At 44.4% G+C, this 15,612-nt stretch overlaps 1 protein-coding gene across 1 annotated transcript; it reads right to left on the bottom strand.

The window, feature by feature from the left end:
* Positions 1-6,500: 6,500 nt before the first annotated feature.
* camk2n1 (calcium/calmodulin dependent protein kinase II inhibitor 1) lies at positions 6,501-9,447 on the bottom strand. The gene is made up of 2 exons (XM_057029183.1): positions 8,611-9,447; positions 6,501-8,015 (listed from the first exon to the last, which is right to left on the bottom strand). Exons 1-2 carry the CDS (start codon positions 8,777-8,779, stop codon positions 7,942-7,944), a joined length of 243 nt encoding a protein of 80 aa, XP_056885163.1. The 5' UTR covers positions 8,780-9,447; the 3' UTR covers positions 6,501-7,941.
* Positions 9,448-15,612: the final 6,165 nt, after the last annotated feature.

Genomic DNA, 15,612 nt, shown 5'->3' with positions numbered 1-15,612 from the left:
GTAAAAGTATGGCCTGAGATCTCCAGCGAATTTAGAAGAGACAGAGAAAAGGACTTTCTATTGGCACATAAGGACTCATTTCCTCAGCCAAATATGACTGAAGGTATGTCTGAGTGGCCGCAGACTAGTACTCTGCATGAACAATCAGTCATAAATAAACACTCAGCCCATAATTTCAGCACACTCATTCATCAGTGACACAGTTTATGCAGACAGCAAATGCTTCATTTTACACCACGCTGCTAGACAAAACTTAAATATGGTCAGAAAAATCATGATAGAAAAAAAAGTGGATTTTATTCCCATACAAAGCTCAAAAGATCCTTACCATGGTTACCAAAGGGCCAAAGATTTAGTTTCAACAGAGACTCCTACAGCCATTCTCCTGTGTTAGCTGTCACCATTGGATACCGTTTAAAAAAAACACTTTCCACAGTGGAAAACTTTATTTAGAAGCCTGCAAATGTCTGGAATCCATTAATTAAAAACTTATACAGTCACATCAATCTAAATTTAAATCTATGAAGTAAAGGTCAATCTTAAGCAACGAAACTGGTTAGTTTTTCAGGACAATATTTAAAGTCTTTATTATGATTTATGACTTACAGTTGAATTAAAACAATGAAACATTTTCTTAGATAACTTTTTTCCTCCAAAAGTATTAACCTGTTTACAAAGTTTGTGGTTATTAATTTAATCTTAAAAACTATTCTGTTCCAACATGCAGCAAAATGTCCACATAAAAATAACATTTAGCATTCTGTCATCTTCTTCTGCATATACATAGTATAGACAAACATGCTGAATCGAACAAAGCAGAGTCCAATTAACCTCCTCGCTTCCTCATTTAACTCCCAACATTAAGAATAAATTCCTTTTCTGGCACATTTTTCATTTTCCTGTTTCACCGTCTGCAAGAGCTGATGGTGCTGATGACGACAGAGGTGACAACAGCAGAACAGTTGGACTTCATCCACGCTGCCTCTGACATGGCAGTTTTCAGGTTGTCCATCATCTCTTAATCATGTCCACTCACAGAGAGAGACAGAGACCAAGAGAGACAGAGAGGAAGGGGGGGGGTAATAAATTGTTTTCAGACATCCTTTCTCTACTTTTTTCTGGTAGAAGTTATTAAAATTAATTCTCTGGATCCTCCAGACTGAACCAATAATAAAACAAACAACCACTAAAGCAGTACTTGTATATCTATATTAGAATTAAATAATTACACCACCGTGCACTGTCAACAAGAAAGACGGAGGACGTGAGGTCGATGGCAGGAAGGAGGGAGACAGAATTAGAGAGCTGACAGCTGGTTGATATTCCTGAGGCTTAGCCAGCCAGGCTGATGGTGCAGAGTGGACATCACCAAGGAATTTCAATGTGCATGAAACCACTCGCTGACTACAGAGTTAAAGACCCCTGCTACAACTAAAGGCCATTATCTCCCACAAAAACAGCCTTTTTGAGTAATACATGTCACTAAACCTGTCTGGAAAAATCTGAACTCATGTGTCAAAACCTCAAATGTACTTCAGAAGAAACCGCATCAGTGAAACAAATGTTTTATTTGGAGAAGTGACTGTGCTTATATTTGGAGTAAAAGTTCCAGGCTGGCAGAGCAGCAAACATCTGGATCAGCTCATCTGCCTCCTCCAAGGTTAACCCTACTGATGCACTCCATTAACAGCTGGAAGATTACGCAACAAGGGGGCCTGGCTAGCCTGGAGTCCTTTGGAAAACCTGGAAAACGATAAACAATTTGGAGTTCAGCAGTCGTTGTCGAGTCAACGCGGCCGTTGCCTTCAAAGCCGCCAGAGCAATTTTCAATCGCTCAATTATTTATTAATGGCAAGCAGTCAAATTGCATATCAATAATGTAGAAGGCCTCAACACAATGTTGATACAAAACACCCTTTCAGCCAGGCTCATTCATGCTCACAGACCTGCAGATATATGTAGCATGCTTGGTCCCACATGGTCTGGGCTGGCACGTTGCATGAATCCAGTCTGAATCAGTGAGCTGCATAATGTGCACGGCTTAAAATGATCTCACACTTTCTTTAATCAGTCCACCTTTTGGACAAGGAGGGCCAGAATCACAGGGCTGAAAACTCCAGCATCTTGTTGTAATGGAACCACCGCGACAACACTGACGTGAAGCAGAAGAACAATAGGTTTATTTCTTTAGAACGTTCATTTTGTACCTTTACTCTGATGGTTCTGTGCGACCATTTGGACCCGCACGACCAGTGACCAGTAACAGGCGATCGGACAGCATTTGGGTACCAGCCAATCACACATGTAGAACAAATTAAATGACCAATGGCGGATTTCCATCTAGGTCAGCATCTTTTATTCAGGAAGAACGCGTACACAGTTACATGCCATCCTGCCCCTGGGGCCCCACAAAGACCCACTCCACTGAGAGGTGGTCCACCATTTTGTTTTGAAAATGATCTCCATGCATGAGATTAGCTGGGGGGGGCACAAGCGCCTCTCTTTATCGTGCATTCCAGTTTGGATATTTCCCCGGCTGTTGTCTACCAATGCCTGCCAATGTGTGTGCAGACCGTGCGTGCATGGGAGAGAACGCAGATTCTCTTGTGTGTTTCCAAATGGGAGTTTCACTTGTTTCAGGTGTGATTGGGAAAGGGAACGTCTGTGCGTATGAATATGCAGTGCGCTGTTTCTGATGCAGCCATGCAGTATTTTCACATTTACAGCAACACACACACACACACACACACACACACACACACACACACACACATAACATAAACCCTGAAGATTGGCACATAGAGGGTGTGGTATGTTCCCAAGACATGATCAAAGGTGAAACACAGCAGTCAACAGCGAAAGACTCCCGCTGGTGTCTTGAACTGCTCGTGACCCTGAGAAGGAAGCGCCGCAAATGCTTGTCTGATCCGAAACGTGCGGGCGATATATGTGCGATCGACGACATCGTGAGGTTCTATAAGCAACTGTACACGTTTAACTTTGGCTGTGATGCTTTGTGATGCCACTGCACCAAAAAATGTAAAAACTGTCTCTTTCAGACGTCTCACTCTCTCTCTCTCTCTTTCGCTTTCTCTCTCTCGCTCTCTCTCAGAGACTAAGGATGTGGTTGCTATAGAAACCATCTGGCAGGTCTGAACTGTTTCTCTCTGGCATTCATTTCATCATATTGAGCCTTGGTCTCTTCCTGTACTCTCACTTTTGTTTAGCCATCTCTTTTCGCCCCTTCTCTCCTGAATCTGCATCACTGCCTCTTTCTGTTGAGATGCTGTTTAAAGTGACCGTGTCGTCGTCCCCGTCTTTGTCTGCTGCGAGACCCTTTTTATCATTCTGAGGGGACCATCTGTTCAACCTGGACTCTTACCCCTTCTTTCATCATAGAGAACACACGAGGTTCTGCTTATTTTAGTTTACTTGAAGTCAAACCGAAATTTGAGATTGACGTCATCTCCGGAAACAAATTCGGCTGTAGCGGCGAGCTTTGCCATCATACGGAAGGTGGTCAAGCAGTCCGTGCTTCAGCAATTTAATTTAGGGGTTTTGGGGTTTTCAGCGGTGTGGCGTCTTGAGGGTTGTTGTTTTTCCTGACCAGGACTGCAGCTCCCTTTTCTGTCTTCATGTCCTTGTGAATTGCCAGCAGATACCTGATCCCACTGCCAATTTATCCTACACACACACAAACACAGAGAGAGAGAGGAGAGGGAGAGAGAGAGGGAGAGAGAGAGAGAGATTTGCACAGGATAAGGCATTGCAGCTAATCGAATCTCCATTCTCAGCATTTATTGGGACAGGTCTTTAGTCCCCATTACAATTAATGGCCCTGACAAGGGAGTCCCGAGTAGGTAATGAAAACAAAAAAACATTACAACCATCTATACCTACAAATGCCAACATTTGAATACATTGAGCTGCACATTTCCACACAGACAGATGAGGATAAAATATGCAGTGAAATGAAAACAAATACTCATTTGTGTGTCGTATTTAGCACCTCACCGCAAGCAGGTGGATCCGTGTTACGGACTCTAGTCTTCCAGAGGGGAGGCTCAGTGTGTTCCCCCGCGAGGACACACAGGTCAAAGTCACAAGTCCAGAGGAGGTCCCGAGTGAGGCGGGAGTGTGAGTAATGTACGTGTTAACGTGTGTTGCAGGCTTTCACGAAGCCTGCAGAGTGCTGTTTCTTCTCTCTTGTGTTAGTGAGCTTGGTGTTCGGGGTGCATTCCAGAATAGACAACCAGCTCAATCCTGCACAGAAGTGATGTAAAAAATATCAAATTATAACCAGTGTACAAAATATGCTTAATGCAGAGCCCATAACTAAAGAAGTGAGGAATCTAAAGCTAGAAAAGGATGTGTGTAATGTCCATTGACTAACATCAGGTGCTGAAACTGCTGCATTGACTGATGTCACAGCTGTGATGTGGCTGTAAAAGGTGCATAAAAAAGTTTTATAGACCCAGAGGCCTGTGTTTTCTTGAGAGGGAAGCTTATTAGATCTACTTTGTTGGTACTGCTCCTCAGAATTATTGCCGTGCACACTACACCGTGCCTGTGCTGCAGCCTGATGCGCACATCACTGCGACACAATCTGCAGTCTCGGTCCAAATGGCTCCGCGCGTCTCTGACATATTTCACACGTCGCCAGCCAAAGATGTCGGTAAATATGTGCCTTTGCTCCGCTCGTCAGGGACTGCCAGATGGCCGCAAATTTGTGGAAGCAAATTTCCCCAAATGGTCTGTGCAATATCACGTAGAGGTGGAAACACCCCAGGTGCACATAAAATCATGCCCTGCACTGGCAGTTTTAGTCAAGGTAGTGGTGATATGTAAAATATTCCCAGGTAAATGCTGCCGTACAGTTATTATTCAGGCTTATAGCAGCCAGCAGCATGACCATTGAAGAGCCAGGGTGGCGGGGACAGAGGTCGACCTTCGAGAACGTCCTGATTGACGAAATATCAAGGAAATCTAACACTTTGGAGGACAGAATCTTGCAGATGACTTGGGATTCGTTTGAGATTATAAAAGGACGAAAAGATGATTATGATGGATTATGTGTTCAGTCTTGTAACAAGTGATGGGGAAAACTATTCTTTATTGGAATGGAAGGAGTGTTGGACACCCAAGATCATCTGTGGAGTGGAGAAACGCCTCAGATGGGGTTGCCCAGGCAACACTTAAACAGCTGTATGCATTTGTTTTTAGCAGCTTTCTGGTCCTGTTTTGTACCTGTTTGGACATTTCTCTGACCCCCGCTCATTTGATGGATTAACTGTGTTTTTACTGCCTCCTATATTTTAATAAACCAAAGCTTCTTACTTTGATGCTGCTTTCTGTCGTTAATGTGTCGAAGTTAAAGAGGATCATTTGAATACTTTTAAATCAACGATACGACGAAGTATTCTTTGGATTCACTGTGTGATATGATGACATTGGAACACAAAACCTCCAGATCCACTTTATGTGTGTTTCTTTAACCCTTCCCTCGGATAGAATCAGTCCTCACTCTTATCGTAAATTCAACAATATTAGATTTATATTAAACTCTTGCAGTATGAGTCACATCTGCAGCCGCCCAGCCGTGACTTACTACGGGTGTAATATTACATAATTTGGCCAGGAGAAAAGTATAGACCTGATGTAAAGTACATCTTCACATCAAGCCATATAAGGCACAGCTGCATTTGAACAGCTAAATATTTCCACCACTTCAAACAATCATCATTGGGCAGCTACAGAAATGCTGCTCCATATGCAACACACACACAATGTAAGGAAGGATGTTGGGTTGTAGCCCCTGTGCCATGTAAATACTGATTATTCGGATCAGAACCAGCGCACACATCAATTTTCTCTGCAATGTTTTGAGCCATAATACAAAAACACGCACAAAACCATCGACCATAACTCCACGAATGCAACATCCTCGCGCTCTGTGTGGGGCGACAGGCTGCATTCAACGCCATCCTCGTGGTTGACTGCCATCTTGGAAGAGGGGACTACTTTGGCAGGATAATGCGGTCATACCACAGAGTGAATGGGGGGGGGGGGGTCTTGAGAGAAGAGATAAGAGAATAGACAACATTCCATTAAAGACGGCGATGGTATCGAGCCGAGGTTCAGGGAACACTGTTCTGCACCAAAAACCCACCGCAGCAGCCACTGAGTGCAAGGTGCATCTGTTACCATGGTACCCAGCCCAGGCAGCCCCTTTCATGTCTGTCAAGACCGGGGTGGGAGGGAGACTCGCAATATGTTGGGCTCGCCTGCAGTTGGAGCCGGAGCAGACGTGCTCGCTGCATGTATGCATTCCCAGCAGCCCAGGCTTTAGGATGCTGTACAGAGGCGCATCACACGACATGAATCATTTAGTCGCCAGTGCAGAGTTGGAAATGTCACGTCTCATCAGGGCTCGGCGGTATTGCACCATTTACATCTCTGGCAGTTAAACGGGAGGGCTTGATTAAAGAGAGGAGCGGAGGTTCGGGATGCAAACAGACATTTATTGCATTGGGAGACAGGTGTACATTTGGACATCAGGTCTGCTGCACATCTGTCCGCGCCGAGAGCCTCAACTCTTAACAATAAAACATGTGGATCTCAAATTTCATATTCATGGCATCATTTGCTCATATGACCTTTTGCTATCATATTGACCTTTCTGATACAAAACTAGAATTTTATTTTGCTATAGTTTTAAAATGCTTTAAAAACATAAAGCAACATTGAATACATTATTCTTTATGTAAACCACAACACTAAACAATAAATAGTACTCAGAATCTTTATTACAAGATATTAGCCCACTGTACAAATCGGTGCGAATCGTACAATACGACGCAGAATTATCGAGGTTTGTCATTCAAAGCTGTAACGAGGTGCTTCACGAGTACACAAGAGTTTCAGAACTTCTGCCGTGCATGCACGATGACATCTGCCATGCATGAGTTTCTGTTTTAAGAAAGAGCCCCCCCCCCCAAAAAAAAAACAAATGGCAACTTAAGAAATCGACTGAATCGCATGAGTAAAAGTACAAAGCACAAAAAAAGAGAACAACTTTGTCCCTCGTGGGATTTTGGCACACACAATAACGCACAATGCAATATAAATAGTTTATCAATAGGGCGTGTATAGTCAAGTTACAGTATCAGCACGTCCAGGCGAACGCCCGAGAGGCTTACACGCAGGTGGGAGGTACATGGTATAGAAAGGACAACTGAGCTGCAAATAGCAGAAACATCCGAGCAACATCCAGAATTATGTGGAAAAGAGTCGGCCTCATTCACTCAGTTTCCCCGTGTACAAAAACACTCTCTCTGGCCTTTAGTCACGGCAGAAGACGCATCTCAAATGATCCCTAAATTAAGTATTGGACACAAAACAAAACGGTTCACAGGTGCTCAGTTTGTGCAAGAAAATACAGGCTACTCTCCTATTTACACTCTGAGTCATTCGGTCAAGATGGAGCGCAGACAGGACGACGCTTTGACTGATAAGATATACAAGTGTGTGCTTTAGTTTTACGCTGCTTTTATTTCTGCTCCCTGTCCCTGATTTCTGCAGTTCGACAGCATCGCCTCCCTCCTCACCCTTATCCCCCTCCCTCATCACCTCCTCATTCTTTTGAAGCTATGGCGAATCCCTATAATCAAGGGCGGGTGTGTGTGCCTCTGTGTTTCTGTGTGTGCGTGTCTTTGAGAGGGGGGTCTACCCGGGGTTGCCACCGCCACCCCCAACCCCCCCCATCACCCAGCCAGTCGGAGTCACCCGGATGGCTGACTGGGTGTGGAGAGTGTGGAAGTGCTGCTTGCTGCCACATGAGAAAAAGTGCGTATATACAGTGTCTTTGGACTTAAACTGGTAAATATCGCCATAAAAAATTTCAAGTGTCTTTACGGGGGGGAGGGGGTGGGGGCAAGTGCTCTAAGCCTCCGCCGGGGTCTTCTCTGTTCCATTTTTCAGTGCTTCGTCGTCGCCATTCTCATCCTCAATTACAACTGTGGATGACAGGGGAGAGCGTTAATGAGAGGGGCTCATCCCGGGGTGACGTCTGGAAAATTCACCACCAAGAAAAGGAGAATGTCAAAGCTCACAACCCATGCACAACTGTGCCGGCGCATGTATATGCATGTGTGCGTGTGTGAACACAGCGGAATTTCTCCTCGTCATCCAGGTGCAATCCATACGTGCATGCCATGTTTGCCAACGTATGTTGTGTCTGTGCTTACAGTACAAGCAACTGTGTGTGTGTTTGTGTGCCATGGTGTTATCTCAAATGCAAAAAAGCCGACAATCACACAAACAGCCCGATTTGGTCATGCAAACACAGGAATCACGACGGCACAGCACAGAAATCCCAGTCATCCCAGTCCTTCAGTGGGGAGGAGGCATCCAGCACAACTCTGTTTGGCAGCATTGACGGGGAATTTAACAGCACTGCGTATCCAAGTTGTGTTGCAATGCAAACAGAACACATCCACACAGGCAAACGACAGATCATATATGTGCAAGAGAGGAACAGACACAATTTGTTTGGGATGCGACAATAAGCACAATTCCCAAATAAGCAAAACACCTTAATTATATAATTACCCCGTTTGCTTCTGCCTATCTGTCCGAGTTTGGGCGGGCGTTTATTCTGTGAGCCGTTGAAGAAGTTGTTGGTGTCTTGAAGACGACAGGTGAAGGAAAGGTGGCCCTCCTCGCCCTCGTTTCCATAGTGGCTCATTTTGTCTTCGTTGAAAGGCAGCACTTCTGACATCTCCAAATGCGTCTTTATCACCCGGGCGCACCGAGAAAGAAAATGTAAATGACGTCGCCAAGCGTGAACTTGGCTGTCTACACCAAACAAAAGAGGAGGCAACAGAGAAAAACAATCTGCTGATGCCAATCTGACTGAGCCGAAGACACGTGTGCGCTTTCGCCAAGAGCGCAGCGAAAAAAGAAAAAGAAATCCGGAATAATAACCTTAATAGCCCTTGCGCAGCTTCGGCAACATCATTTAAAATTTCTTCTGTGTGCGTATTGCTTTGAAAATGGAGGCGCGCGCACTACAAAGCTGTGAAGCGCCCGCTGGTTTCAATCGGATGAATCCGTCGCACGCAAAATCTGAGGTGGGGATGTAACGAGGAGAGCGACGCAAAACACCGATCCCGGGGAGACCTGGCGAAGGAGCCGTGCGGGGGTTTCTGGTGCAACCCGGAGGAGCATCCGTTCGGAGTCGCAGCAGTGCTCCGCTCTCCGGGATCTAGATGCAATCAAACACACGGTGATCCGCGTTTACGCGCACTGGCCCCTGAAAAACGCTGTTTGTGCGCCACCACAAGACAGAGCAGGGCACCAAGCCGAGCAATTTGCACAAATATTCTGATTGCTTGGGTCGGGTTCTCGGCTTGTCTACCTGATCCGAGCTTTGCCAGAGGATGGCAGTGTTTCATAGGTGTGTGTGTGTGTGAAGCCACAGCCAGTCGATGATGAGAAAAGAAGAATGTGCACAAGAAGTGGCCTGTTGGTTTTTTTCAAGGACATTAAACACACATTTAAAAATGAGCCACTGCTTTTAAAAAAGAAAGAAAGAGAGAACTATATTCACACACACACACACACACACACAAAATACTGATAGTGAATGTGACCTCTGTATCCATCCCATCCACAGGAGCGGTGGGCCACATGTTACTGTGCCCCAGGGAACAATGGGTGCTAAATTACAGTTTTAATGAAAATCTGATTTTACTCCAGACAATCAGGTGTAACAACAGTAAACTGCTATTGACTCGCCGCTTTAAAATCTCTTCAAATGTATCCACATTTTTTAAGATGAACCACGTAAACTATAAGAGTTGGCAACATTTGCTGTCTTACTGTGCAGTTTTGTGTAATTTCTAATTTAACAAATAACATGTTAAGGTTTCAAATGAAACAGCCCATTAAAACCCTCTGATTTTTTTTTTCTTGATCTCCTTTTCGGGGTCATGGAGAAGGTGCTGCAGCCTGTCCACTACATATGTGGGAAGGCAGGTACACCCCTGAATGAGTTTCCTGCTCACCTCTGTGAGCATTTGGGGGTTCGGTATCTTGCTCAAGGGTACCTCAGCGCTGCTCTAAAGGTGTCTCGGCACCTCCCTCTGCTACAGAACACCTCCCAAGTTTTGCGCACACTGGTGGCTTGAAATCAGTTTTCAAGTGTAGTTGAAAGTAGTTTTCAGTTCAGAGGACATAAACTCGACATATACGTTTACTTCTAGCCATGATGTGGACGACAATAAAGGGGGATTTAAAATCAAATAAAAGCGGTCTCTTCTGTGGTTAAGTTTAGACTAAAGCGATGCCCATGAGCACAACAGATGGGGGACTTTAGCCCTGAAGCCATTGCGTCTGTCAGGAAGCCCTCACACTCAGCGCAGTGTTGTTTCTGAGTGGGCCGTGTCCAGATCTTTCACCCGCAGCTTTCATTTTTAAACATGCCCTTCATTTTACCGCGGCAGCCGCGCTACTCTGAGCCACTTTGTTGAGTTCATGCAACAGAAAGAGGCTACAAGGTTTGGGTTACACACATAAATGATTTGGGGTTAAAACACGACCTTTCCCACAACGTAAACCACATCACAATAGCCTTTCCACTCCAGAAGACAATAACCACAGATAACGCATCTATTGGGTTATCCAGAGAACCGCTGTCAAATGCTGAGACGTCTCAAATGAAAGAAGGGAGCCTAGATCATCACCCCCCCCCAAAAAAAATCTTAAAATTGATATAAATTCAAAATAAAGAACTTGAGAACATTTGCATGTGTTGTTCTCGCAGCGGGTGTAAAGTTGCGAGATCAGAGGACAGCATGAAAGCGGTAAAAGAAATCCCCCTGGGTCAGACTCAGGGTTGAAACCATATCCCGCCAGGTTTCGTCGGTACTGTTTACATAAATATATTTTCTGCTGGAGCAGCGGCACAAAAGCGTCTCACAGCAAAGGCCGTCAAATCTGTCCCCTCACGGAGAAACATAATCAAATATCAGTCTGGGGACAATAAAAAGAAAGGTGATATGCGAGCCTGCAGCAGAACTTTCTTTAATGTGCCATTTACTGTTCACACAGGAGGCCTGGACGCGACACACCTACTCCTTGTAGACTAACACGCCGCCATTCTATAAGGATAGGAGACCAGCACAATAACAACTCCCAGTTTAGGAGCATGCTGTTGTACCAGTATCGGTTTGTACGGCTTATTTTACTGAGCCCAAGCAAACATGCAAATGTATAACAGCGATGCTTTTTATGAAGCTAATCAAGAGCGGACACATTTTAATTATTTTGTTCCGTTTTCTGCACAGTAAAAGGACTGAAACTGACTCAGGTAAATTGGGCCGCCATTACATTAGTGTTTAGAGTCATCCCAAGAAGCAAAAATCATCAAAAAATGTCCCAAAATCAATCAATAAATCATCAACAAGTTGGGTTAGAATTTGAAATGTATTGATATTTTCTGTAAATGCTGCGTATCCTTCATCAGTATGCAGGTATGGCGGGTGGACGTTGTGTCCCCCCCCACCACAGCCGCCCTGCAAGCAACTTCTTCTGGGTTGTCAGTTAATATTTTGATTGGTGCAACTGGATAGCAGCCAACAGGCTGAGCTGCACCTGAAGGCACCATTAGTAATCCTGTAATCCCAGTCTTTTGGCATCATACTGTTCTATTGTACGACATTTTGCTGTGAAACCAGATATTTTAACACAATCAATTACATCAAATTTAACATTTAACTGGTCGGCGCCACAGGACAGATGTGTGGGCTTTTGGTTAGCAGGATTTTTCAGTAAGAAAGAAGCAATAGATGTGCTTAATGGATGCAAAAACTCAGAGATATTCCCACAACTGTGCTGTCTTTCGTTCGACAGTCGTTTTTTTTTACATGCACCTCCCTGCCTGGAGTTCCTGTTTCAGCAATTACTCAAGATCTGAGAGCCACGTGAGCCTCAGCGAGATCCTCAGGAGATCGACGGAGACCCACAAAGTGTCTCCTCACATGATTGTTGGATTCACTCGAATCTCTCGGTGCTCCTGGAACCACACTTGCTTACTGCAGGGTTAAATATAGCACGTTTTTAATTAGTCATTCGGCTCCTCTTTACCTAAGGCAGAATTATGCCGACTGGTACATCAGAGAGTCCCACATTGAAGGTTACAGAGGAATGTGTGTTTAAAGCTGGCTGCTGACGGTGGTTATCGATGACTTGATTTCCTAATCGCAGCGGTTTTCATGGGTTGTTGTTCTGTGTCTTCTGCATTCTACACAATTTAATCCCCCAGGCCTGCCTGGCTAATAAAAGCTGGTGGCTGAATAAACACAGACATTATGAAGTGTATCTTCATACCATCTGGGGGAGCAAACTTCCAAAAACTTTTATTGTTTGTCTTTACTGCAAGCCGATGAAAAGAGTAGGAGAATCTGTTACTTGATATGCAGCGAAACACAAAGTCTGCCCCCCTCCCCAGAGGGTCGAGCCAAGACAAAGCCGTCGTGTCTGGGACAGAGGGACGAACTGGACATGTAAGTTCGACACTTTTGATTAGCAGCATTAATGCATAACATCGTGGAGAGCTGGTCAGCACCAAATACTTAAAGGTTTTGATCCTCTTAGAGCGGCCCAAAGCTCCCCGTAGGAAGAGAGGTGAGAAAAACGTTCCTTTCAGAGGCTGAAACCTCAGACAGGTCATAGCCAGAGGTGGACGGTCATCTGCCTTGACTCACCGGGTTGGCGTTGGGCTAAACACCTTTAGCTAAATTGCTATTAAATGCAGCATTGCTGCATCGTCCTTGGGGTGACCTTCAGCCAGACTGCCCTAAACCCAGCCAGACACCTGACAAAAGAGCCCTACACCACCCCTCCCCCTGCACGAGCAGAGGCGCCATGGATGCATGTTTATGCAACCCCACCACAGGATATAATATCCTCTGTATCGGGTTTTTTATATATATATACATCAGCAGCAGATCAATGATAAAAGCATTTATGGTCACAAACCAACAAGGGCCTCAATCTTCTCACTGAGTAGAAAATTTCATTTTGTTTAGGGAGTAAAGTCTGATCTTGTTAAGCCTGAATATACTAAACTTTTTCTCATCATAAAATAACAAAATGATTCAACCAGGCTTACTTTATAAATTCAAAAAAAAAAAAAACACACACTTCACTGTAATTAATATGTGGCCTCTGAGAGGTTTTGGTATTTTTTTAGCATCAGTTTAGATCTAAATAATCATATGTGACTCTGATTACATCATGGATCCAGTAATTAAGATGACATGACAAACATTTATTAATATAATGTCATCTCCTGCTGGTAAATTGAATTTAGATGTGAACTGTTGGGGAGAGAACTCACAGAGTAACACCCAGAAATACACACACACACACACACACACACACACGCACACACACACACACACACACACACACACACACACACACACACACTCAAACGATGCCCCAAGGTCAGATTTCTGTGTGCTGTTTGGTTTCACTCTGGGGTTTTTGCTGCGTGTCGCCATCATGGACAATCGTTCCGACATCACCTGCTCGCGCACCGGCTGTTTGCTCGGAGGCAGCGGTTTGGACCATCTGCTCACGTTGTGAGATCACGGCACGTTAGTCTCTACACAGCGACTCTCGCTGAGTCCACTGAGGGAACGCCAGATGAGCGTTATCTCAGAGACAGATCTTCAAACTGTTGCATTATGGGGATGCCATCATCAATATAAGAGAAAGAGGAGAAGAAGAGGACAACCTTGAATGTAGATCCCTAATATTCAGTCTCCTGTCCTTGATTTAACCCTTTGAAGGTTGAAAACTTCCCCCTTTGCCTGACTGGGTGTGTGGGAATCTATCTTAACATGACTGCTCCCATCCATTATTAAGTCTTACAGCTGTAGATTGTCAAGAACGGTTCTGTTTTAACTGGAACCATCATTTTCTGTCTGTGAGAAACAGAAACAGCACTAGAAAAGTTCACAAAACAGGTCACTGGATCTCCACTCAAGAGGAGCCAAAAGTTAATAAAAGCTTGTGCTGTTCCCTCGACTAACATTTTAAAACACCAAAATCTTCCTGCTGCATTTGTCTAAACTACTAACCGCATTATCTGAAAGTCCAGCGACTCAGCAGGTGTGGGTTTCAATCACGCTTTTAAAGTTTGTTTTCTAAAACAGGGAGAACCTTCGCTGAACAAAAGGGCAACATAAAGCGTGGGGCCCCTCCTAAAGCTCCCTTAAAGTCTATTGACCCAGACTGACAAATAGTGGTTTTCTGACGCCCGGGAGGCCAAACCTAACAGTAATCCAATATAACCTGACCTTCTACTGTCACCACGTCACTCTGGGTCCTGAAACACTAGAGTGAGGGGCTCTCCCTGACTGTCTTACGTAACAGCTAATCCCGCGTACGTCGCCCTCAGGTTAGGATGGTTGAGTAGGAATATTACAGACTGTTTTCTATACTTTTTACATTATAATTTTGTGTAAAAATGTCTGTTAGCCGCAGATTTATAGTATCAACAGACTAAACTAATGCAGTCATTTAGAAAATGCCTCAATTCAATATGTCAGAAACTGAAACACGTTTCTTACAACCTGCTTTTAACCCCAGAGAGGCTGTCTGAGCTCTGAATAAAAGTCTTTTGTTAAAGTGTCCGCCGTTGAATCCACGTGCAGCTCGGGTGCCCTGAGTGAAAGTTCACCTTCAAAAAAACCATCCAGGAACCCTCTGCCAATCCCAGCCTTTAACACCGTTACCATGGCAACATGGGTTACCATGCCGGGCAGGTTCATCTATACTGTATCACTACGCTGATGCATTATCATTGCTTATGATGAAATCTGTGTGCATGTGTGTGTGTGTGTGCACGTGTGTGTGTGTGCAAATGTGTGTGTGCACATGTGTGTGTGCAGTGCTTTCAAAACAGAGGTATTATATGCAGTCAATATGGATCATCATTTTACTTTTTAACTATGTATCATCAGTTGCGGCTTCCATTATAAGGATCTATTATCATCAGCCTGATAATGATGATGATGAAGAGGAGGAAGAAGAGAGCTTTGTGTGGCTGCCTGCTGTTGACGGGGTTTCCTAGAATCTCCAGAATTCACAGAATATAGGCTTCAAACATGCGGTGTTGTTGTTCTCTCCCTGTTAGATGGGCTGAGAGTAAACAGGACCCACAGAGACACGTATCACTGCAGAACATCAACGTTAAAGGCTGTTTTTACAGCACGAGAACACCTGGATCAGCAGATCTCACACATGCAGGAGTGCAAAAGAACATAAAGATAAAAGTTTTGAACAGGAACTCAGATTTAAATCCAATCAAGTCCTCAAATTTAACGGCCGCTTAATGAATTCTGTCTGAACAAGCGGAGCATGAAGGCAGCGTCTTTGATTACAGCAGTAAATTCACATCCAGAGTGCGCAGCGGGGCAAGGTCACTCTTCAACAGAGCTCGTTCAGGTTTTAGATCACAGTGAAAAATGAATTTGCATTTGTTTCTTCCCTGTTTTTAAAAACGAGCCTCTATCAAGCTCTTTTAACTGAGCAGTGCAG

This window comes from Takifugu flavidus, chromosome 4, assembly GCF_003711565.1.
Source record: "Takifugu flavidus isolate HTHZ2018 chromosome 4, ASM371156v2, whole genome shotgun sequence".
NCBI classification, from domain to species: Eukaryota; Metazoa; Chordata; class Actinopteri; order Tetraodontiformes; family Tetraodontidae; genus Takifugu; species Takifugu flavidus.
The sequence above is the reverse complement of the archived record's forward strand: the minus strand, read 5'-3'. Positions and strand labels throughout refer to the sequence as shown.